Genomic DNA, 25,165 nt, shown 5'->3' on the forward strand with positions numbered 1-25,165 from the left:
GTAGATATAGCAATTGAAGTAAACCAGTTGTTTTTTGAACCATTAAGAAAATGCTGACCATGTCTGTTTTACCGACTTTGAGTTTAAGATCTTTTCTCTTTATTGGTTAGATTAAAAAATGCTCCACAAAAAAGTACTGATAATAATGAACGGAGAGCGTTGTAATTTCGTATAAAAAACAAAAGTTAAAAAGTTACAGTTTTTTATCGGCCTTTTGCATCAGCTCACAACAATACTTATTTAATACAAAAGTTCTGCAGTTTATTTGTGCACAAAATATGGCGCTCCCAATAGAGATGATATGAAAGAATAACACAGAAATTATAAAAATGAGATTAATAGTCTGTATCAAAAGATTCGTACTTGAATTAATTATGTGTACATATTTGCGTGCGGAATCGATGTCGAGGCATAAAACAGCAAAAATTAGTTGCAAGAGAGCACTCCCCATTCATTATTATCAGTACTTTCATTGTGGAAGATTTTTCAATCTGTATATTTAATAAAAAGTGAACCTAACTTAATTTAAAGTCGGTAAAACAGAACTACAACAGCATCCCCTTAACTTAGATATCTATTGTTAAAAATACATTTCAATATAATAAAAATTAGCAATAGAATTATATCTAATAAATATTCAAAAGATATCTCATAAAAATAAAAGTTTCTATAATACTTTTAGCCAAGGCTGTATTATGAGAACACGCGTACTCATCGACTTGCCTAAAAGGTCAGCTCAATGACTTTTTGACAAAATAATGCTTTTTAGCATAACATCGCATATGTTTTTATTTTTTTATAAAGATTTTTTATAAATTAATGAATAAGCGGAAGACTTTTTGTGCATCTTGTAACCCTGTTGATCGACTGTTTGTCTCCATGTCTTCAAAACTATTTAATCAATCAAAAATTGTTGATACGCAAGTAAACAGTTTAGTCGATGTAAAATCGACAGTGCTCATATGCGCCCAGTCTAGAACAAAATTGCACGCAGTCGTATGCATATCTTGCTCTCACGCGTCGTTCAACAATATATATTTCGAGATTTTGGAAAGTTTTCGTGTCGTTAATTGATACAATGAGAGTGATCGGAATCGCGTTAATATTGTCATTTTGGAATTGTCTTGATGCGGCGCCGGCGAATGTGATCCCCGAGTCAAATGAATTATTCAAGGAAATTAACTTGGAGCAACCGAACGATATCGATCAAAAATTCAATCCCGATGTCGTTCTCACCACGGTAAGTGTTTTCATATAAAAACAAGGATTAAAATTTTCAATATTTGGATTAGTTAAATGTTTTCAATGCTGTTGGAAAATGATCTTACTTTATTTGTTGCTGTTTTATTAAAAACTTAAAATATTTTTTTACATACAATAATAATTGACGTTAACTACTTTTATAGTAGTGCTCCTATTTTTTTTTGTTTTTTTAAAGTAATTAGAATGCTATTGTTAATATATATTATATTGTAAGCACTCTTTAGTTGGGTAAACATTTTGTTTTTGTTTTAAAATATACAATGAATGTGTAAATAAATATATATATGTATGTTATACTACCTATCAGATTAATTTATTGTAATTTGATTAAAAAAAAAAAAATTATATATATATATATTTAATTATTTATAATAAATTACAATAGAAATATAATAATTAAATATATATTCAACAGTATAAATAAATACAGCCATTTAATAATATAATAATAAAACACTCATTAAAATTATTTCAATTGCAGCGGTTTAAGAAATAAACATAAAAATAATTTCCTTTAAAATGTTTTTAAAAGAATTTTTTTCTGCAAATTACAATTACCTAATTAAATTTATTAATATCACCTATTTATTAAATATTGATATTTTATATTTAATGTAGAAACGTTATTCACTTCGAAAATAAAACTTTATGCGACAACTACAAAACACTATTTTGTCACAAAAATTTATTTCAATTTTAGATCAATTTTGTTCTATTTTTTAAATTAATTTTTTCTAGCCGGAGATGATCAGAAAAGCAGGTTATTCTGCGGAAGCTCACATTGTAACGACAGAGGACGGCTATCTCTTAGCGTTACATCGTATACCAGGTGGTAACAACTCTTTACCTGTATTACTACAACATGGTTATTTAGCTTCCTCTGCCAACTGGGTCTACCTTGGTAAAGGCAAAGCACTCGGTACGAATATAATCTTATCTTTTATTATCTTTTATTAATCCTGATATATCCCGAGATTATTTTGTTTCGATTGTAGAAAAAAAATCTCGAATTTAATATTATATTATAAAATTATGTAATGTTATATGAAAAAATACAAGTTACGTGAAAAATATTACAAAGAATATTTTTTTTTTGCATTGTAGCTTACCTATTAGCGGATCAGGGATATGATGTTTGGCTAGGCAATTTTCGTGGCAACATCTATTCGAGGGCGCATACTACTCTATCTCCGTCAAACTCGGAATTTTGGGATTTCAGGTACATGCATAAAATTAAAATAATAACTTTAAAAATGATATAATCATAATTATTAAATTTTCTGGTTTAATTTGACGTTGAAACGCAAGAACTGGATGGATTTATTTTACATATATATTTATATATCTATGTGCAGCATTCTTTTAAATTGTGCTTATATCTTAAGATATACTCTTTACATATAATATAAGTATACAGCATTTTATACGGGTAGAGAATACATATAAATATTATTGTAATTCTTAATAATAAAATATTCATTTTTTAACCAAATATTCGGAAATGCATTAGTTTCAAGATTTTTAAATATATTAATAAATAAAACATTTGTTATTTCTTAATTCTTTGTGGAAAAATTTTATTAATTTATTATAATTAAATATAATATTCATTTAATTGTTTATCAGAATTATTACAATTTTTACACAAAGTCATTTAAATGAAAAATCAAGAAACATCAAATGCGTATAATATACAATATATAAAAAACAGATCTCGGAAAAATGACATTTTCAGGAATTTTTTAAAGAAAGAGGATGCTTTATTTTCTTATAAGAAAGGCACTATAGAACATCTTATTATTTTATATATACACATATTTTTGAACACATGAATTATATACATATTGTGTGTATATTTATATTATATGTATACAACTATATTACATTTTATGACATTATACCGATTGAATTTTCCATCAGTTTTCACGAAGTAGGCATCTACGATTTACCCGCGATGATTTCATATATCACGAATGTGAGATCGCAGCCATTGCACGCGTACGTTGGTCATTCTATGGGTACATGCATTTTTTATGTAATGGCATCACAACGTCCAGAAAGCGGTCGAATGGTGGAAATGATGGTCAGTCTCGCACCAACAGCCTTTCTAGACCATATGAAAAGTGCGCTACGATATATCGTTCCCTTATATGGGGAGCTTAAGGTAAATTAATATATGTTCTTGTATGCAAATATTATTAGAAAATAATTTATTGGTGCGAAATAACAGTTTGAAATAATATCTTTTCGTTAAAATAAAAACTATATGTATGTCTTATATTTATACTATATAGTATCAACACGTCATTTTGTAAATATTATTATTAAACAATGAATTATAAAATAAAAATTTCTGTAGCGAGAATGACTGAACAAATCAATAATTCTTGAAATTTGGAACAAAAGTGGTTTAATGAGAAATATTTTTATTGGCTCTCAATATTAAGAATAATAAATGATATTTTAAATCGGCCAATATATAGAGCCCAAGTGCGAAAAATTAATTCTTCGGAACTGTATCTCTTGGTTTGAGATTACTAAGTTCCATATATAAATTAATCTCGAACTTATATATAAAAGTGGTTTAAATAGAAAAAGTTACATCTTTTAGCTAATTTTGCATAGAATTTATTATAATTAAATTTTAATTGCAATATTTTAAATGTTAACGTTTGAATGATAAAAATTATCATTTAAAAGCTTTATTGCGAAAATGTAATTTTAAATAATGGCGTTACAAATAACGCATTACTTTCTAATCCTTATTTTATGTATACAGAATGAAACATTTTGTGACCAAATTAAATAAGAAAAGATTTATTTCATATAAATAAAATACAAATATAAAAAGTGAGAAGAACAATGTCTTTTTTTGAATAAATTTCGAGAGAATTAATTCTGAAGATTAAAAAATTAATATTTTTTTCTTGTTTTACATCTATATATATTTTTACCATATAATTGAATCTTTCATTATAATTTTAGAGATGTTTTCCGACGAGTTGCAATAAAGATCAAAGCTTCCATAAAATTATACCAATTTATTAAATGATTAAAAAATGCTTGAAAATACATTAATTTATTTTCTCAGAATTATCGCTAAAACTTAAATTAAAGAATTATAAGTCAATTATTTTACGATATAATACGACAAATCTTCAATTACAGGTGATGATGGATGATTTCTTTCACGGCGAATTTCTGAATAGAGATTGGTTTAAATTTCTCGCGATTCTCTGCAACCAGAATCCTACTATGCAGGAGTTTTGTGTCAGCGTATTATATATAATTACCGGTTACGACTTCGAACAATTAGATTACGTGAGTAGTATATAATTCCACAAATTGAAATACAATTTCATCATAATCAAAGTATCGATTGCAATTATATTTATTATTAGTGCAGTGTTGTGCTTAGATAATTTTAAAATTAACTAGATTAAGATGAGATAAAAATATGTAAATTCATCTTAGACAAGATAAAAATGATTTTCTTTTAAATATAACTAGATAAAATTACTCTTGACGGTTTATCTAGATAATTCCTAGATAATATTATTTTTAAGACCGCTTATGTAAACGCGGTTTTTTAAAAAATGTAAATTTATAAATATAAAATTTATAAATATACTTTATAAAAGTTATTTACAAAATTTTTGAATATAAATTTATAAAAGGGATATATAAAAATATATTCATATTTTTATTTGTAAGTTTTTACAGTTTACTGCTTAACTAGTTCTACATTTAGTATTTTTATGTGACTCTAAACCAAATTTTATCTGAACATTATATATTATATATAATAAAAATAATATTTCTTTTCATCTATGATGCAGATATTAATACATATTTTTATTATATCTATATAAAGATAAGATGACACCAAAACTTCATCTAGATGATTACCTATATAATTTTATTTAGATAACAGATACATATTGTTTATTACGTTTCGGATCGGACTTTGCTTCCACTAATATGTCTTGTTATTTCCTACTTAGACTCAGTTGTTACCTGTCACCATGGCCCATGATCTCGTCGGTGCATCGATTAAGTCGTTGACTCACTTTGCTCAGGAATCGGAATCGGGAAAGTTTCGCCAATATGATTACGGTCGCGAGAAAAATCTGTTGTTGTACAATTCGTCGGAACCTCCGGACTACGATGTAACAAAAATTACGGTACCAACCGCTTTGTTCTACTCCAAAAATGACTTGTTGATCAATCCCGATGTAAGTAACAAAGAAAATAGATATTTAAATAAAATTATATACAGGATGTTTTATTTGAAGCGATTATACTCGATTTTCGAAAAATTTCTATATAAGTTCAATTATTTTAAAAGACATAATAAATCGTAATCTAGAATGATGTTTTACAAGGTCACACTGTAGAAAAATATGTAATATGCTGTACACATTTTCATTATTTATTGTGTAATTTTATCCTTGATTATTTATTATGTATTAATTATTATGTAATTTTACATATTTTTTTACAGTGCATTTAAAAATTAATTTTGTTTTTTTAACGAAACTCATTTTTCTAAAAATTAAATATTAAAAGTCTCGTATAAATTAAACAAATTACTTAAGGAATAAATTATTATTATCTTTTTTCTATCTTTTTCAAGAATGTGAAGAAGTTATCCCATTTACTACCCAACGTAATAGACATGTATGAAATACCATTGCCTAATTTTAATCACGTGGACTACATATTTGCCAAGGATGCACCAAAACTCGTATACGAACGAATTATCAAGCTCTTCAGAAGAGAGAATCCAAATGTTATCTCTGTGAAATAATATGTGTTGTATATCGATATAATGAAAATAATAGATAAATATCACTTGTAAAGTTTAAGTTACTTTAATAAGAACTACGATTGATGGCAGCTATAATCGTTAATTTAATGAAATTATTAATTTAGTAAACGTAAATTTATATTTTATTATTATTTATAATTAGTACACTGAAAAAAATTGTTAATTTGACTAAATCGTTCGACTAAATATTATTTTGTTAATTTAACATACATAAATATTTAAATTAAATATAATATTAATCTAATAAAATGTGTATTGACTTAAATATTAATATATGTTTACTTAATAAAATAAAAATTTAATTAAACGGATTACAATTAGTCAAGTTAATAAATTTTTTTCAGTATAACGACGCGAATTAAAATACATGTATTTTTAAACAATCGTTTCAACGAATAATTTATTCTTGCACTGGATCGAAAGTTTGGTTGCAATATGACAAATACACAGCTATTTTTTAAGTAAATTATTTGTCAAACATATTTAATTTTATTAATATTATTTTTCAATCAGTATATCTTATTTACGAATTTATAATGTTTATATAGAATTATAAATATGACATTATTTTTTATCGATAATGACACTTTCACTGTATATTGTAATACTATTGTAACATTGATCCATAATTTTTGAATGTAATTTATAAATTTTATAGAAATAAGTTATATATGATTTTGTATATGTATATATATATATATATATATATATATATATATAGATTATTCTTTTCAAATGTAAATTTGTATTTAAAAAATGCAATTAAGTCAAAGTTATTAATATCAATAAGTAATTAAAAGATAGCGTATCTATATTATTTTTTATTGAGAAGAAATTTAATGCACTGCCTAAGTTGATGGGAAAAGTCAGATTGTAATGTACGCAAAATTTGATTGTATGTAATATAAAAATTAAAATTTAAATGTATTACAAACACATTAACAAGACTTACTAGATATTAATATTCATTTTTCAGTTTTCACACATTTTTAAAATATGTGATAATATAGACAAAAAGCAAAAAAAAAAATAATCTGAATAAACAGAACTTATATATTATAATTAATATATAATTATTAATATAATTAATATGTATTTCTTTAAAAGTACGTTTAACATAAATATAAAAAATTGTATACAAAAAATTTTAATAAATATATAGGTACTTTATGCAGAAATAATAATTTTTTCCTACAAGTTATTTTTAGTGTAATTACAATATAATTATACAAATAATTATTAAATATTTAAAAAAATAATAAAAACCATTAATGGCTCAACATTGTTCACCATGTTTGGCCGCATATAATTATCCTTTATCAGGCCGAAGTTGTCATTCCATAATATTTTCATTGATAGGCCAGTTATGATTGCTATTATCTTGCCAATATAAGTAACCTGTTAATCAATTTTGGGCCAGTATTAGGCCAATTGTAAAATCCTATAATGTATAATAGATAATCTCTAATAGTTAATCAATGAAAGGTGAATACCCAAATAGGATATAAATGTAGATTATTTTTTAAATTAAAATATTGTATGTTATAATTAATGATAAAAGGTTAACGTCCGAAATTTAGTATATAAATGTTCTATTTAGGTAAATTTTATTTGAAATTTTAAATTAATATTTCAAAACAATAGGGAAATGTCTAAATATAGATAGTTATTATATATTGTAAAAAGCGGATAAATACGACATCGACGATTTATGCATGTCTAAACATTATTGTTATAATAAATATACTATGAGTGAGTTGGATGAATGAAAAAAAAGTTAAATAAAATAGAGAACCCCCAGGTTGAAGTATTATTGAATTACGGCGAAATAAAATAATCTTTGATAGAATGTGCGAGCAATAAATAAACATTGGTCAATTAGAAATTTACGTAAGAGAAAGGGGAAATTTTAAATATACATTTTATATATCAACAAACGTTTTTCTTTCTAACTCTTTTTGCTGTCACTATCGTAAATCAACTTTAAAAGGATTATACAACAAATTAATATTTATAACATTACCTCTTTGCTCATATAACATATTATTTTCCTTTTTATAATTATATTTTTTAATAAAAACTTTTATATAACCCTAAATTATATTTTAGAATAGTTTTTCTCACTTGAGATATTTTCGTATATCTCACACAAGATGCTAGTCATATTAATAAAATTTTATCAATATTAACAAAATAACTTGACACTTCTGACAAAATGTAATACATCGAGTACAGACGACAGTAGGTATACCTAAAAGTTACCACATAAAAGTCATGATCAGAATTCAGTATAATTTTCTTATAGAATGTTATCTTAAAATAATCGAAGAAATTGTCCAAAAGATAGGACAAATTTTAAATAGATATCTTTCTTTTGAAAAATGCGAATTTAAAGTTTAAAAGAGTTTTACAATTTCTAACTTTTGAAAAGTCACACACGTACTCCGAAATATTTGTTGAGTAATACTCCAAATAAATCTTGTATTACACGTGCAGGCAATGTGGCACTTTCGGTGCATGTTTTCTGTGCCGAAAGCGGCCGATTTCCCCCGCCGCCATCTAGCGGCGACACGGTGAGTGAATAAGTCGGTTTCAAAGCCATTATCTACGGTTGAGCCGCGTTAAAAGTCATTGTATACGGCTCAAGCCGTAGGAAATGTATTGAAACCGGCTATTCCCCCACCGTGCCGCGGCAAGATGGCGGCGTGCGATCGGCCGCCTCGCGCACAAAAAACGCGCCGAAACAGCTACTTTACCTGCACTTGCAATACAAAATAGTATGTGTATCAAGTGCGGATTGACAATTGTTCACTCGTGTGGGGTGGTCGCACTCGCCTTCGGCTCGTGCGTCCATCCCCCGCACTCGTGACCAATTATCAACTTTCCGCACTTGATACACAATATACTATTGCAATAAGATCTCCTATTAAAAAAAAAGTCCAATAATAACTTAGTGACACTCACTTTACGTATGTACATATAGATATATATATATAAATAAGTTTCCAACTCACAGCGCGTGGCCTTATATCCTCACTCAGCGGAATTCTAACTGCGAGAAAAGACGCCGCGTAGCGGCGAAGGCACGAACGAGTGCACGACTTTACGGACGAGAATGTTTCCGCGAGTGCTTTCGCGCGCAGTCTTGTCTGACGGTGTAGCATGTTACAGGCGTTTTACTATGTGGAAATATAATTGTGGCTTAAACACAATTATATTTTGTGCATATTACACTCTTATTTTACAAAACATTGATATTTGATATTTAATAAATCGAAAATTAAATATTGAACAAATGAAATACGTAATGACAATATAGAGCGTCCGGAAATTGCTGAAAAAGTGCAAATGATGATCAGTCTCGCATCAGGTGCCTTCTTAAATCACGTAAAAAGTGCAATGCTACCGTTCCTCAATTTGATAATAGATAATCAGGTATATATAATGTAAGCATTTTTATATATTTTAACTTTATTGCCGTATGTATAAGGGAAAGGAAAGCGAGAGAGATGTTAATCTATTTTATTTATATTTTCGTTTACTTGTCCTTAGACGGTTTAGTTTTATTATGCGTTATATTTTTATTTATTTGTGCGACCGTCAACCTAATCTCTCTTGTTCGTAAGAATTATTGTTTTCGCGAGCACCGAACGATTTTGTGTAAAATTACTCCGATTGGTCCGGTACTTTGGGGTGGGAATATTTTAGACAAGCGAGTATAAAGGTGAGGATATTTGAGCGCGCGACACAGTTTGATACAGTCTGACAATCTGAGAAAGTACTTATTCTGGCGGCGTTACCAGCGGCTCCGGCGTCTGTATCGACTCTACAGTATATATATATATATATACACATCGGATCGCAAATAAATACATTTTACTGGAACATAATATACATATATATATCCTCACATACATCCTGACTAAATTATAATAAATTGAACGAGATCCATCCACCTGGCATAAATCTGAGGACCGCGAATCCAGTCAGCGACGAGGTTAAAAGGTTAGTGCTAATGCTTATTGCGTGCTAACAATAATATATATACTTTCCAAAATTAATTTAATACTGCAAATTAATTGTTTGTTTGAAGTAGATAAATATTTTTCTAACATAAAGATTGAAACACATTAATCATTTTTAAGTTATAATTGACTAAAAAACTACAGGTAGTCAAACAGATAAAAAATACACAAAACTACAAAAATAATTCCAGTTAAATCTTATTTTAATCTTGTTTTCTATTACATAGATACAAAACACGAAGTTAAGTTGTATATATGTAAAAAACGCTAAAAATTTATATTTTTCAAATATTTGTTGTATTGAAATATAACAAAGCGATTTCAATATCGATATAAAGCTACTGATATAAAGCATATAATAATAATAAAATTTAATTATTTTAAATTTTAATTAGAAAATATATTTTTTTTAAAATTGGGCTGTTTAAAAATTTTAAGAAAAATTCTTTTTTTCCTCAAATTGTTACATTTTGTATGTTTAAATACAAAACTATTTAATTAGTCTTTTTAAAATTTAGTCATAATAAAATAAAATTTATTTTATATATTTTTAATCTCGTGTGCTATTTTGAAATGCTGACGTAATGTGCTAATTTATGATTTAAAATGATTTTAAACACCCAAAAATTTATAAGAATTTCATCTGGTTGAAAATATAAGATAAAATTGATTAAAAATTTGTTGATTTTTTAAAAGAATTTAATGTTTTTTTTTATAAATTATTGCTTCTATATATAAATTATCACAATACGCATAATAAAAAAAAAAACTTATTTTTTCTTATTTTAAAAAGTTCTACTAAAAAAATTGAAGAAAGAAAGTTACAAATAAAAAAAACTTTAATTGCAGTCGATATTTCGAGTTAGCTTTTATGACGAAATATTACCGCAAAACGTGTTTAAGAGAATGATGGCGAAATTAGACTGCGACCTGAATTTTTTGGACGAGATGATATGCGCCGATAATGTATTTTCGGTCTTCGATTACGATCCCGAGCAGTTTAATTATGTGAGTCATAATTTTTCTTGTGTATGATAAAATTATAATCAAAAATTGAAAAAGCTTTGATATACAAATATAAAAATCAGATACGAAAAAGGCAAATATAAAAATCTAGCGCGAGAAACTTGATTTAAAATTTTTGTCTAATTATTTTATACAAAGTAATTCTACTCATAATATTTTGTATTTATTTTAAAATTCTTTTGTAATTATTTTATCCATTTTGTATTTATTTTAAAATTCTTCTGTAATTATTTTATACAAAATAATTTCAGAAGAATTTTAAAATAAATACAAAATATTATGAGTCAAATTATTTTGTATTTCTGTAATTATTTTATAAGAAATAATTTAAAAATATTAAATAATTAAAGTATCTATTTTATATATAAATTAATTAGAGAAATTTTTTAATAAATTTATCGCGCACATAATATTTGCATCTGACTTTTATTAACTCTTATTGAGAATAAAGACTCGATCCTTATGATTCGCTATTTCAAGATTGTGTGATTACGCTTCAAATCGGATCTTATACATATAGACATTGCATAATATTATTAATTGTTTGTAAATTGTATTGAAAATTATGCAACATATTGTGTCAAACAAAAGTTTATTGATATTGTGCAACCTACAAAATATCTGTAGGTTTTATCATGCAAATATTGTCGCAGTTCAGTTTCAGCATTGAGAGTGAAATCACCGTCAGTCAGTGTTAATAACAAAACACCTGCTTATAAAAGAAAAGAACGTTTATCCTGTATGAACAGAAGTCACAACCTGCATCGTGGATTGTAAAAGTTTAAAAATTTTAAGTGTAAAATCTGGTATTTTACAAGTAAAAGCAATGATCACACAAGCTTTTTTTGATTAATTAACATTATATTACAAATTAAATTATTGCACATTTTGAGAGTATTCACATCTAGAGAAAGTATCATCAATATTGCGCAATATTATATTGTGTAATAATATTGTACAATAATAATAATGAAGCTAGGTTCTAGACGATTCAATATTATTACACAATAATAATATCGATGATATCCTCTTTGAACAGTACAATAATTTTTGTGCAATAATTTAATTTGTAATAAAAAGTTGAATAATACGGAAGCAGCTTGTGTGGCCATTGCTTTGGCTTGTGAAATATATATTATTACACAATATTATTTCATAATTTGACCATGAATAAGAAAAGCGGACACATTTTTATGCTGTTTTATGTAACAGAGAAAAACGCATTTTCACACGTGAATTTTTAAAATTTGATTATCTATAATAATTTCGAGTGTGTCGACGCCTCCAAAGCCATCGATTTAGAAAGAAATTATTTAAAGAATTACTATTGCAGAGCTGTCGCTTACATATATGTTTTTCGGCAAGTTTAATACAATATTAACGTAAAAGCGAGATTTAATGATAAAACCACAAAAAAAAAATATATGGAAGATTCTAAAATAAAATGTTAAAATGTTTTAATTAGTAGAGGAAAAGAAAAATACAACCGATATGATCAATTTAAAAACTATGGGGTGAGTATCTGTAAATTGTAATATATAAAGAGTGTAAATCATAAATTATAAATTATATATATTATATAAAGTATAAAATATAAATTATAAATTATAAATTATTCTAACATTTAATTTTGATCATATTATTTCTAAATATGGATCTTATATTTGTGTGTGTGTCAATTTATATATAATATTTATATAATATTATAAATATATGTTTAAATTCTTTAATTCGTAAAAATTTTGAGGTTCTAATATATTGTAATAATATTGATATGATTTTTGGGAATGAGATAATACATCTTTTAACTTTCATAGAGAAAAGAAACAAGATTGGATATGCATATTTATTTATAAAATGCAAAATGTTTTAAAATTCGCAAATAATTAAAATCTGTTAGCATAAATAAGTGGATAAAAAATAGCATATTTATATTATTTTTTTAGTTATTAAAAATAAATACGGAGATTAAATTGGTTAATGGAACCTTCATATCGCAAGATTCGTTAAAATGACATACAAGTTATAATCAATTGCATTATAAACGCATAAGATCTTGTTGACTGCGCAAAATTGTTCGATTTTGTTTCAATATCAGTCAGTTGTAAAAGATCAACCGACACAATCCTTTGACCTAATAAAAAAATCATAAAATTATAAAATTATGAAATAATAAAATTTTAAAAAATTATAAAATAATTATAAAAATAAAAATAATTATTACAACAACAAATCATCGATGCAGCATTAATAAATAACAGATAAGAAGCTGATGCGCGTAATTCTTCTTCATTTCGCTCTCGTGATTTTCTGCCCCTTTTTAATAATATAACTCAGAAAACTCTTTCAAGTTGTCAGTTTTTCACTGTTTATTGAATTCACTTATGGGTGCGATGAGATTGATCTGGATCATGTGTTTGCTGTCGTTTTGCGGTTGTCTTAATGAGGATGTGAACTCCGAATTAAGCGAGCCTGTGAATAAAATAATTCGGTCTAACTGGAATAAAACCGAATTCAATCCCGATATAATCCTCAGCACTGTAAGTATACGTTATTTTTAACTTAAAAATTGAAATGAGAATTAAAGTTTTTATTACGTCAATTAATGATTACGTCAATTAAAATTAGCTGAATTTCTTCAAAAAATAATTAAAGAACGCGATCTTATATCGCGATTGAAAATTTTCATTTATTCAAAATCAAAATCAAACACAAAATTATACATTATTGTTATAATTACGTGTATTATAATATTTTGTTTTTTTAAAGAACATTTTAATATTTAATTTTTAGTATTCACCCTTGATATTAAATTATTGTTTTTTGTTTTAAAATACATCTACTACTATATTGTTCCTTTTGTAATAACATATATTGTAGTTAATGTGAGTAAAAATAAATATATGTATAATTAAATATGTATCTTATAGTTATGAAAGAATCATTAAAATTATTTTAATTACTATAATGTATGTAAAAATGTGGACAAAAATATAATCCTACAATTTCTTTTTAAAATAATATTAATTGAGTTGTGTATTTTATCATGCAAAAATACTTTGTTCTATGATTTTTGAAATAAAATTTATAATTACACGTTTAATTGGGTATCATCACTATTTATTGATTTTATTTTGGATTTCATAAATATTACTGTTATTATTATATAATTATACTTCATATTAATTACATATTGTATATGTAAGATTTTATATTTATATTATTATTATGTAGAAACATATTGTTATAAAAATAAAAATTATACTTATTTTATTGATTTTAATTATTCATTTAGCCGCAGATAATAAAAAGAGCGGGTTATCCCACGGAAACTCACGTTGTAACGACAGAAGACGGCTATCTTTTGACGTTACATCGTATTCCGGGTGGCAACGGCTCTCTACCTGTATTATTGCTAAACGGAATTTTTTGCACTTCCGTTGTTTGGGTCACTCTTGGCAAAGACAAAGCACTCGGTACGACTTTTTAATCAATTAAAAGATATTTCAGTATCGTTGATCGAACCGCATCGTTGATCTCACGTTTGTTGGAAAAACATCTAAAAAAAACTATAATTTAAATATCAAAAAAGCATTAATGCTCTCTTAATTGTAATAAACAATTATAATAGACGTTGTAGTGCATTTTATTTTTACAAAATTTTTTAAATTTAAAATTTGAATTTCTAAAATTTATTATACTGTATGATATATAAATATATACATATATATTGTATATATATATGTATATACATATGTATATATATTTTATATAATTATGATATATTTAGAAAAATTTATTTAACTTATCTGATTATGAGTAATAAATGAATTATAAATCAAATTGCGGTATTAATCTGCTATAAAAATATTTGCACGCAAAAATATGATAAAATATATGAATATTATATGAGAAAATACAAGTAAAATATTACAAATAATGTTATTCTTTTTTAAATTCTAGCTTATCTATTGGCGGATCAAGGATACGATGTTTGGTTGGGAAATTTCCGTGGTAGTGTCTATTCGAGAGCGCATATTTCCCTATCACCGTCAGAATGGAAATTTTGGGATTACAGGTATTTTCGTACAATAATAATAATGATGCTTTGTAAATGATTTAGTTTTAACAATCTTAGTTTAGTCGGTAATATTAAATTTTCCATTAGCTTTCATGAAATAGGCGTCTACGATTTACCCGCGATGATTACATTTATTACGAATATGAGATCACAGCCATTACACGCATACATTGGTCATTCTATGGGTGAATCTGTTTTTTACGTAATGGCAATAGAGCGTCCAAAATTTGCTGAAATGGTGAAAATGATGATCAGTTTCGGACCAGGAGTTTTCTTAGATCATATGAAAAGCCCACTGCGGCCGATGTTTTATATAGCGACAAAGTTGCAGGTAAGAATATCATATACTAGATAATTATATAATATAATATACTAAAAAAGGTTTACTTTTTTTAAAATTAATTTGTAAGTAATGTGTAATTTGTGTAAGTAATATAAAAATTGATTTGTAATTATCAATTTATTTTTTTGTATTCTTAATATTATGTAAATTTAAAATAAGAATTACATAATTTGATTGAAAATATAAGTTATTGTTAACATTTATTGAGGATGTATATTAGTTTGTAAAAGGATTTAATGCTCTTTTATAAATTAACACTTCTATAAATATACTACAAAATAATGAAAAAAATTTCATTTTTTATTCTCACAAAATATCATTAAAAAATTTGAACGAGATTAGAATTACGAGTAAATTGCATTATAATTTCAAAATATTTTTAATTGCAGTCAATATTACGAGTTTTGTTCCATGACGAAGTATTACCACGAAAAGTTTTTAAAACAGCAATGGCATTAATCGGTTGCGACCCGAATTTCCTTCTATCGGAGATATGCGCTCACATTTTCATATTTTCGGTTTTCGGTTACGATCCAGAGCACTTTAATTACGTGAGTAATAATTCTGAGTAAATGCTCAGATTTTCCGTGTCTGTGTGTGGTCTAAAAATGAATACATTATTTTGTTCCTTAAAATTACATATTATTGACATTCTGCAGCTCAATAAAAAAAATTCTTCTCAAGTTCTATAAATTACAACATTTTGTCATGACAAAATGATTTTTTAAAATTTTGTTACGATTTTTTTGTCCAGTTATATGATTTTGAAATTGAATCTGCATTTACTAAAATAAAAAAAAATTTAATTATCGATAGCTCGTTAAAATAGATACTTCAAGTTTCAAAATACTCTTTTAATTTTTTTGCATACAATGATTTTTTGTCGAATTACATACAAAAATCTTAAAAATAGCTTAATTTTTAAGATATTAAAAACGTTCCCTATTTTTTTAAAAGTATGTAGAAAAGGTTAACTTATATATATATATATATATATATATATATATATTTACATATAAAAACTAGACCATTATATATTTTAAGCGCGACTTTTTTTAAATCTTTTCTAATTATTTTATAAAAAAAATATTTTTTTATTTGTTTCTCAATTCTTTCATTATTTTGTATAAGATACGGACAAAAAGTTTTATAGTTATTTAATTATTTTGTGATATTATAAAATTATACACATATATTTAGAGAAATTAGAGAATGATTTGAAAATTATTCAATTATTTTGTATAAAATATATAATTAGGAAAAAATTTAAAAAAGCTATAAAATAATAATTAGAGCATATATTTTTTGTATCGAATAATTAAAGAATTTAAATAGTCTATTGTGTATCAAGTGCGGAAAATTGACAAATGATCACGAGTGCGGGGGATGGACGCACAAGCCGAAGACGAGTGCAACCACCCCACACGAGTGAACAATTGTCAATCCGCATGTGATACACATACTATTTTGTACTACGAGTGCAGGCAAAGTGGCTTTGTGCGCGAGGTGGCCGATCGCACGCCGCCATCTTGCGGCGGCACGGTGCAGGAATAGCCGTGTTCAAAGTCATTGTCCACGGCTGAAGCCGTAGGCAATGGCTTTGAACGCAACTTATTCACTCACCGCGTCGCCGCTAGATAGCGGCGTGGGAAATCGGCCGCTTTCCGCACAGAAAACACGCACACAAAGTGCCACTTTGCCTGCACGTGTAATACAAAATAAGTTTGTTGTACGTAATATCTGCGCTTGGCTTTTATTAGTCCATGTCTTATCTTTTGCAAATGTCGCGATCAAATTAAGTTAGATTTAGTTACCAAGTTAGCAGATAATTACGATCTTTACGTTCTACTATTTCAGAATAGTATACGATTGCGCTTCAGATCGGGCCTTGTACACATATGTTCTGTGTGCCTGTGTGTGTTTATATTATACTCTTTTACTTTTAATTTAGGCTCAGCTGCCTGTTATCATAGGTCACATACCCGTCAGCCTTTCGACTAAGACAGTGGCGCACTTAACTCAGGGAATCCAATCGGGCAAATTTCGTCGATACGATTACGGTGCCACGAAAAACCTCTTAATCTATAATTCGATAGAACCTCCGGATTATGATCTATCGAGTGTTACAGTGCCGATTGCGATATTCTATGCCAACAACGACTTGCTGGTCGATCCCATTGTAAGTAATATAGGTAATCCCGTTGTAAAAAATATACATTGATAAAAGGAGAATTATTAGAAGATAGAGTAGAGATTGTTTTATAATAATAAGTTAGAATAAAATTGAGAAGTTAGAATTATTAATTAGTTTAAAAGAATTATATAAGTAGTTTTTACAAGAATATTATAATTATAGAAGAAAAAGAAATTCGCATAATAACTTATAATAATATTTCTTCAAGGATGTGAAGAGGTTGTACAATTTACTACCTAACGTAATAGATTTGTACGAAGTGCCGCGGCCCAGTTTTAATCACGTGGGCTTTATATGGGCCGAGGATGCGCCTTCACTTGTGTACGAAAGAGTTTTTAAAGGCCTGAAAGGGAAATATTAAAACAATGTAACAATACATTGACAGTGTTGGCTGTTATTTAAATGAAATTATATAGATGATCATCTAGATGAAATTTTGGCATCATTTTGTCTTTATATAGATAATAAAAATATGTACTATCTATATCTGTGCATTTTAGATGAAAAAAAGTCATTTTTACTAAATTATCTAGAATAATATTTGGATAACTTGATTTAAAGTCATAGCACATAAAAATACTTAAGTATAGAACTTTAGCAATAAGTGATAAACACAAATAAAAATATGATTATATATAAAACATATTTTATATTCCTTTTATAATTTACATTCTTAACTGTTTTTATACATAAGCTTTCTTAAAAATAATATTATGTAGATAAAATTATTTTTAAGAAAGCTTATGTAATATTATTTTATTGTTAGTAGGGAAAGTTATGTAGATAAATCGTTATATAATTTTATCTTTTATCTTATCTAGATATACACATTTAAAACAAAATCGTCTCCATCTTATCTAAGATAAATTTACATATTTTTATTTTAATTATGCAGAAAATCTATAATTTTTTCTTTAAAAGCACACCAAATTTCGATTTGTTCGATTGCATTTATGGTGTGATAATATTTTTTAAAAGTATGTATCAGTCGACCTTGTCATCGTTTTTGTTGTAGGACGATAAAATACTAAACAAAGATGCGTTTTGCGTTAAATTATAAGAGAATATCAGGGATTGTTATAAAAACTTAAAAAAAATATGTAGCGATGCTTTATCATATGCTCAGATTTTATCAGTTTTTATTAAGCAGTTTTCGCAGTTCTTCGAAAACATTTATTGCCACCGAAAAACCTGAGTAAATAAGATAATGTATATAAAATTTTTTGCTTAAAATAATGTGTACAATCAAGAATAAAAATTTGCGTGAATATAAATCCAACTCGCCGTCAATTGCACGCGTAGAAGGAATGATCGATTAGCGATTCGATGAATCGAACATCGCCATTCTATCAGCTCCGCGGCGCAAACAGTGCAGACTCTGTGATCAGTTTCAATGAGAAGTCTGTTAGAATACGTTGTTGTACATTATTTCTTGTGCAGATGCAGCCTTCGCATTTTAAGCTAATAAGAATTGTGCGTCCTCCTGAGAATTCGTCATAAGCATATAGTGCGTAATTACTTATACAAAGTAGTTAAATTACTTTCAATCCCGGTATAATAATTTTTTTATTATAATCATATATAAAAATATAAAATTATATAAAAAGATATGAAAATTCTATATAGAAATTATTGCATAAAGAGCACCATGTCCAAAATGCACCCATAAGACATTTAAGATGTTTTTAATATGCCTTTAGGATAGCATATTACATAAGATTTCTTAAAAATGTCTTAAATATTTCTTAAAGATGTCTTAATGATGTATTATATTTCATAGAGCACAAAATATTATGAATGCTTTTAAAAAATATTTCTAAAAAATATTGCATAAAAACATTTTAAAATGGTTTTAGGAAATTTTAAAATGATTTAAACATTTTTAAAAATATTTTAAAAAACTTTTAAAAATATTTTTAAAAATGTTCTTTATCGCTCAGATAATATTTTCTTAAACATTTAATACATATTTTTGAAATATTAGTTTAAATCTATATTCAAAAATATTTCTGAAAATATTTTTTAAACATAAAAAATCAAACATAGAAACATTTTAAAAATATTTTCGAGAATTATTTTATCTTTTAAGAAATATTTTAAAAATATTTTAAAATTATTTTATGTTGTATGGGATGCGTGCATTTTAGACATGGTGATATCTGGGTAATTATATGAATATATTTATACGTATAATTTATATAGAATTTTATATACTATTTCTATATATAATTTTATATTATTATACATAATTATAAATAAAAAAGTATTTATCCTAATTTTATTTACATTTACTGATTTTACCTCACATACCAGTAATTAGCCTGTTGGATGTGTGTGAAAATTAGTTAATATTAATATAAATCTAAATCGTAAGAAGGCGTGAAGAGCCAAACGCGGATGTTGCTATGGATACAAATCGTGCACAAGGCACGTATTACTCTTGGTGTACTAACCAAGACTTTGAAAATTGAAATAATTTCTTACTTGAGATTATTTATTTATTTATTTCGGTAGGGGGGTCAAGGGGTTTTTGAAATAAAATCTCAAGTAAGAGATTATTTCAATTTTCAAAGTCTTGGTTAGTACATCAAGAGTAATACGTGCCTTGTGCACGATTTGTTTCCATAGCAACATCCGCATTTGGCTCTTTACGCCTTTTTACGATTTAGATTTATATTTATATTACAGAGTCTGTTATTAAATCTTAGTAGTTAATATTAATTTATAATATTTTGAAAAAGCAGGAAAAGATAGTGTAAATAATTGAAATATGATTACGGGAACAAGAAACGGACGTGCTATTATACGAGAAACAAGTTGTAAAAAGTATATATATTATCTAACATTTAATTTTAATCATATTATTTTTTAATTTGAATTTTATATTTGTGTCTGTTAACTTATATAACAATATTTATATAACTAAATATATTTATATCACACTATAAATATGTTTAATTTCTTTTTTTAACCATTTCGTTTAAAAAATGCAAATAATTCAATATTCAAAATTGTTAAGTCGAAATAATGAGATCAGCAAATATAATATTTTCAAACTACAATTTTTATCTGAAATTTTTAACTTATATTTTTCGAGATGTTCTGAGGTTTCAATCTTTGTGGAACACTGTATGTATACTTATAGTGAAATCAATAATGATTGCACACGCGTCTGCTACTTAAATTGCATACACATTCAATGTTGCAATATGTTGCTTTTATGATGTTTTTTCATTAATTTCTTTAGAGAAAGAATATACATATATACAGAATAATTCAGAAGTACGAGTGTACAAACTTTGATAGATTGTTGTCTGTGAGATCATTCTGAGTACAAAAGTTTAAAAATTTTACTACTTTCATAGTAAGGTCACATGATTATTCGTAGAAAGTGATTCTGAAAAATCAAAATAAAACAGGAAAAAATGTACAAACATCTCATTTGTTTAAATATTAATTTCATAAATAATTTTTCAACATGTGCTCTTTGAGCTTGAATGCAGACGTTGCAAAAACAAATCAAGAAATTGTACACATTACATTAGTTATCCCTGATAAAAAAAATCGATAGAAAACATAGGAATCGATAGGATTTGTAAAAAATTGGAACGTTTTCTATCGTAACCTATATTATTTCACTTTTTATATTTTGAAAGAAATGTTATTGTTTCTTATCATTTTCTTTCATTTTCTGTTATCCATCGGATTCAGTCGTTAGAATACGATAAAATTCTTATAGTAATATATTGTTTTTTATTGTTTTTTTGGAATTTACCGAGAAAAAATGATTGAAAATTTATCGTATTCAATTGTATATAATTGTAGTTATGAAACTACGATTAAAAATCATGCAATCGTTTTTCTATTGTTTTTTATCGATTTTTTTTATCAGGGATGCAAATGGCATTTGCATCGATAATCCTTTAATGCATGCTTCCACTAACACAATGTTTTCTATTTTTGTGCAGCCTGTTTTTCAACAAAGTTAAGCTATTATACTCGTTTTGTGGAATTTTACTGAGAAAAAATGATTGAAAATTTACCGGAATCAATTGTATATAATTATAGTTATAGAACTACGATAAAAAAATGATGCATTCGTTATCTATTGTTCTTTTCGATTTTTTTATCAGGGTCAATTTGCATTGATAATCCTTTAATGCATGCTTTCCCTGATACATTGTTTTCTATTTTTTACAGCCTGTTTTTACAGCTTGTTTTTCGACAAAGTTAAGCTATCATACTTCGATATATCGGTTTGCTGTTTATATCATTTGCAGAGCCAAATCTAGGGTGTGGCGAGCGAGGCACTTGCCTCGAGTGAAAGACATGAGACGGCATAAAAATAAACAATAAATCGAACAACTTTTTAGACAAAACATTTTTTTTAGAAAAATGCAAAAATGATATTAGCATCAACTTAAGTAGCAATTTAAGTAGCAAGCGCGTATGTTATTTTGATGTGTGTGTGTGCATGCGCATGTAGAAAAGAAAGGCGTCGATTACTAATACTAATTTCTTTGAGTGCAAAAATATCTAGATCCGGTTCTGTTTTCTCGGTAATTTTTTTTTTTAATACATTAAATTTGTATGTGTATGCGTATATATATATTAAATACAAATTTTTTATTTTCTCATAATCGATAATGATATTTATGATGATTTTCAAATTATAAAACTGTTGATAAATTATTTTCTTCACTCAAATCTTGTGTAAAATAATGCGTATATAGTACAATCAATTTTTATCTAAGACAATAATACAATCTCTTTTTTTTGTAGTTTTTCAAAATATTCAAGTAGATAAATGATCAATAAATAAAAATAAAATAAAAATTATTTAATTATATTATTTTTATTATATTTTCGAAGGAGTAAACTTATTTATCTTATTATTTCGATATATTTGCAGTATTGGTAAATCTATATTTTATAATGCTGTTATCGAATAATAAAAGATTGAAACTACTTGTTGATTTGACGATTTAGTAATGCAAAAGCTTTGCAATACTGATTGAATAAAATACGAAATTTTTTTCGTGTTTTATAATACATTTTTTTGTAATAAATAATTTAAAAAATATATCCAACACTCTCATTATAGATATAAAATATTGCAAAAATTTTAATTTCAATAATTAAAGAAAGAGAACGGATAAAATAGAATTAATTTTTGACTTGACAAGAAAAACACTATCTACGCACATTTGATCTCAAGATTTTTCTCGATTTCTGTTGTCAATTTGCTGTTAGATTCTGTAAGCAGGTACTGGTAGCAAATCGTAAACAAATTATGGGAATAACCGATGCTGATCTGTTAGCAACTTTTGTAAAAATTTGTCGCCAATCTGCTAACAATTTGGGCGCATTTTGCTTTCCGGGAATCGTCATGGAAAGGTTATCAAATTCTAGCAATCCTAATAATGCCTTAAAGAGATCCTAATAACGTTCTTAAAAAGTCTGTTTTTCTCCTGTTTTATCGACAAAATGTAAGGTTAAATGAACTATAAATCTATTTATTGGCTAGACGGATTGTTTTTTCTGAAATTAAACTAGGCCGGATTTGACATTGAATAAAGGAATCTAAGTACATGTTTAGATATCAATTTGGAAGCCTAGTAAACGAGAATAGCACATCCTACATTTTTGTGCATGCAAGTTATTATCTGTGAATGATACTTTTAAAGACTCTCATTCTAACCAAGTATGATAATGATTTTCATGGTATATTTAAAATACAAAACTGCTGATAAGTCAGTGATTATTGTATTTTTTTAATTAAACTTAATACAAAATAATGAGTAGATATAATAAATTTGATGACTTCCGTTTCCGGTTGCGTGTGAGAAGGTTGAGGTGCTGTCAGTGTGTGTATTTGAGTGGAATATTAGAGGTGTGTGGAAGAGAAAGGGGGAGAGAGAGTGAGAGAGTGAGAAGCTGAAGGTGGCGAATGCAAGGGGAGTGCAGGCAAGTGGGGTGAGAAGGGAATAGAGCGGTGAGAAGGAAGAGAAGTGATGCAGGTAGAGTGAGTTGGCAGTTTGGAAGATAGATCAGGGGCACGAGGGGAGAGGAAGGTACTAGGAAAGAGGAGTGCAGGTGTAAAAGGAGAAGAGAGATAGGGGATAGGTGTAGGTGCGGGGAAAGTCTCTAGTGACAGAGGAGCCAGTCGAGGATATAGGGAAAGTCACTAGCAGAGGAGAAAGTAACTGAGATAGGGTATAGGGAAAGTCACTAGACATAAAGTAAAGGAGATATAGATGGAAAGAAAAGAAATAGAGGAGATAGAAAGATTAAAGAAGACGGAGAAATGGGAGAGAAGAGGGAGCACAGGGACGGCAGAGGAGGTTTTGAAAAGGAAAAGGGAGGAATTAGAGGAAGTAGGGTTGAGAAAGGAGAGAGAAGAAAAAGGGGATTTGGAGTGGGCGTTCAGGAGAAGTAAAAAGGTAATAAGGTCGCCGGAGGTTGAAAGGAGGGAGGAGGCAGGAGGGATAGGGGAGATATTGAAAGAGATGGGGAGGGAGTGGAAGGAGGAGATAATTCAGGAGATGAGAGAGATAAGAAGAGAAATTAGAGAAGAGATCAAGGAGGGAGTAAGAGGGCAGGAGGAGTTAAGGGAGGAGGTAAGGGGGCTGAAAAAGGAAATGGAGGAGAGGGAGAAAAAGTGGGAGAGAGAAAGGGAGGAATTTATGGAAAGGATTAAGGAGATGGGGAAGAAAATGGAAGAATTAGAGATAGGAAAAAAGGGGGAGAGGGAGAAAGGGGAAAGGGGAAAGGAGAGTGAGGAGATGGAAGATAGGATTAAGAGGATGGAATGGAAATGGGAGAGAAAGGAAAGAGAAGAAAAGAGAAAGAATGTGATAATAAAAGGAATTAAGGGAGGAGAAGGGGGGGTGAAAGGGGAGGTGGAGAAATTATTGAAAGAGATAGGGGTAGGGGGGCAGGTAGAGGAAGTGAGGAGAATAGGGGGGGGAGAAGGGACGGGACAAGTATAGCTTTAGTAAGGGTGGAAGAGATGGAGGTTAAAAGGGAGATAATGGAAAAGAAAAGGAGGTTGAGAGGAAGGGAGGAGAGGATTGAAGAGGATCTAACGTGGAAAGAAAGAAGGATGATGTGGAGATTAGGAGAGTTGGCGAGAGGGGAAGAAAGAGAGGGAAGGAGGGCATGGGTAAGGTATGGGAGAATTTGGATGAGAGGTAAATGGTGGAGATGGGACGAGGTGAAAGAGGAATTAAAGGAGGAAGGAGCAGGGGATGAGAGGAGGGAAGAGAGGAGAGAGGAGGGAATAGAAGGAAAGGGGATGGAAGCAATACAGGGGACGGGAAAGGAGGGGAGGGAAAGAGTGGGGAAGGAAGGGTGAAAAAGAGAAAGAGAGAGAGGAGGGAAGTGGGAGGTAAAGGGCAAG

At 27.6% G+C, this 25,165-nt stretch overlaps 2 protein-coding genes across 2 annotated transcripts; both read left to right on the plus strand.

The window, feature by feature from the left end:
• Positions 1-933: 933 nt before the first annotated feature.
• Positions 934-7,041, plus strand: LOC114940636 (lipase 1-like). The gene is made up of 7 exons (XM_029315372.2): positions 934-1,240; positions 2,002-2,182; positions 2,368-2,482; positions 3,184-3,427; positions 4,432-4,584; positions 5,268-5,498; positions 5,900-7,041. The coding sequence occupies exons 1-7, from the start codon at positions 1,079-1,081 to the stop codon at positions 6,071-6,073; spliced, it is 1,260 nt and encodes a 419-aa protein (XP_029171205.2). The 5' UTR covers positions 934-1,078; the 3' UTR covers positions 6,074-7,041.
• A 4,665-nt stretch (positions 7,042-11,706) lies between these two features.
• On the plus strand, positions 11,707-18,247 carry LOC114938104 (lipase 3-like). Its single transcript, XM_085489542.1, has 9 exons — positions 11,707-11,918; positions 12,611-12,659; positions 13,544-13,685; positions 14,441-14,621; positions 15,109-15,223; positions 15,314-15,557; positions 15,959-16,120; positions 17,521-17,748; positions 17,972-18,247. Exons 2-9 carry the CDS (start codon positions 12,637-12,639, stop codon positions 18,122-18,124), a joined length of 1,248 nt encoding a protein of 415 aa, XP_085345668.1. The 5' UTR covers positions 11,707-11,918; positions 12,611-12,636; the 3' UTR covers positions 18,125-18,247.
• The last annotated feature ends 6,918 nt before the right edge of the window (positions 18,248-25,165 follow it).

Source organism: Nylanderia fulva, unplaced genomic scaffold, assembly GCF_048542155.1.
Source record: "Nylanderia fulva isolate GAGA-0341 unplaced genomic scaffold, ASM4854215v1 Scaffold87, whole genome shotgun sequence".
Classification (NCBI taxonomy): domain Eukaryota; kingdom Metazoa; phylum Arthropoda; class Insecta; order Hymenoptera; family Formicidae; genus Nylanderia; species Nylanderia fulva.

What these genes read in the sequence shown, in the direction of transcription:
- LOC114940636 (XM_029315372.2), top strand. Translation starts at nt 1,079, where the DNA reads ATGAGAGTGATCGGAATCGCGTTAATATTGTCATTTTGGAATTGTCTT. An exon ending in CCTTATATGGGGAGCTTAAG is followed by an intron (nt 3,428 to 4,431) that starts GTAAATTAATAT and finishes CTTCAATTACAG; the next exon opens with GTGATGATGGATGATTTCTT. An exon ending in ACTTCGAACAATTAGATTAC is followed by an intron (nt 4,585 to 5,267) that starts GTGAGTAGTATA and finishes TTTCCTACTTAG; the next exon opens with ACTCAGTTGTTACCTGTCAC.
- LOC114938104 (XM_085489542.1), top strand. Translation starts at nt 12,637, where the DNA reads ATGATCAATTTAAAAACTATGGG. An exon ending in ATCAATTTAAAAACTATGGG is followed by an intron (nt 12,660 to 13,543) that starts GTGAGTATCTGT and finishes GGGTGCGATGAG; the next exon opens with ATTGATCTGGATCATGTGTT. An exon ending in ATCCAGAGCACTTTAATTAC is followed by an intron (nt 16,121 to 17,520) that starts GTGAGTAATAAT and finishes CTTTTAATTTAG; the next exon opens with GCTCAGCTGCCTGTTATCAT.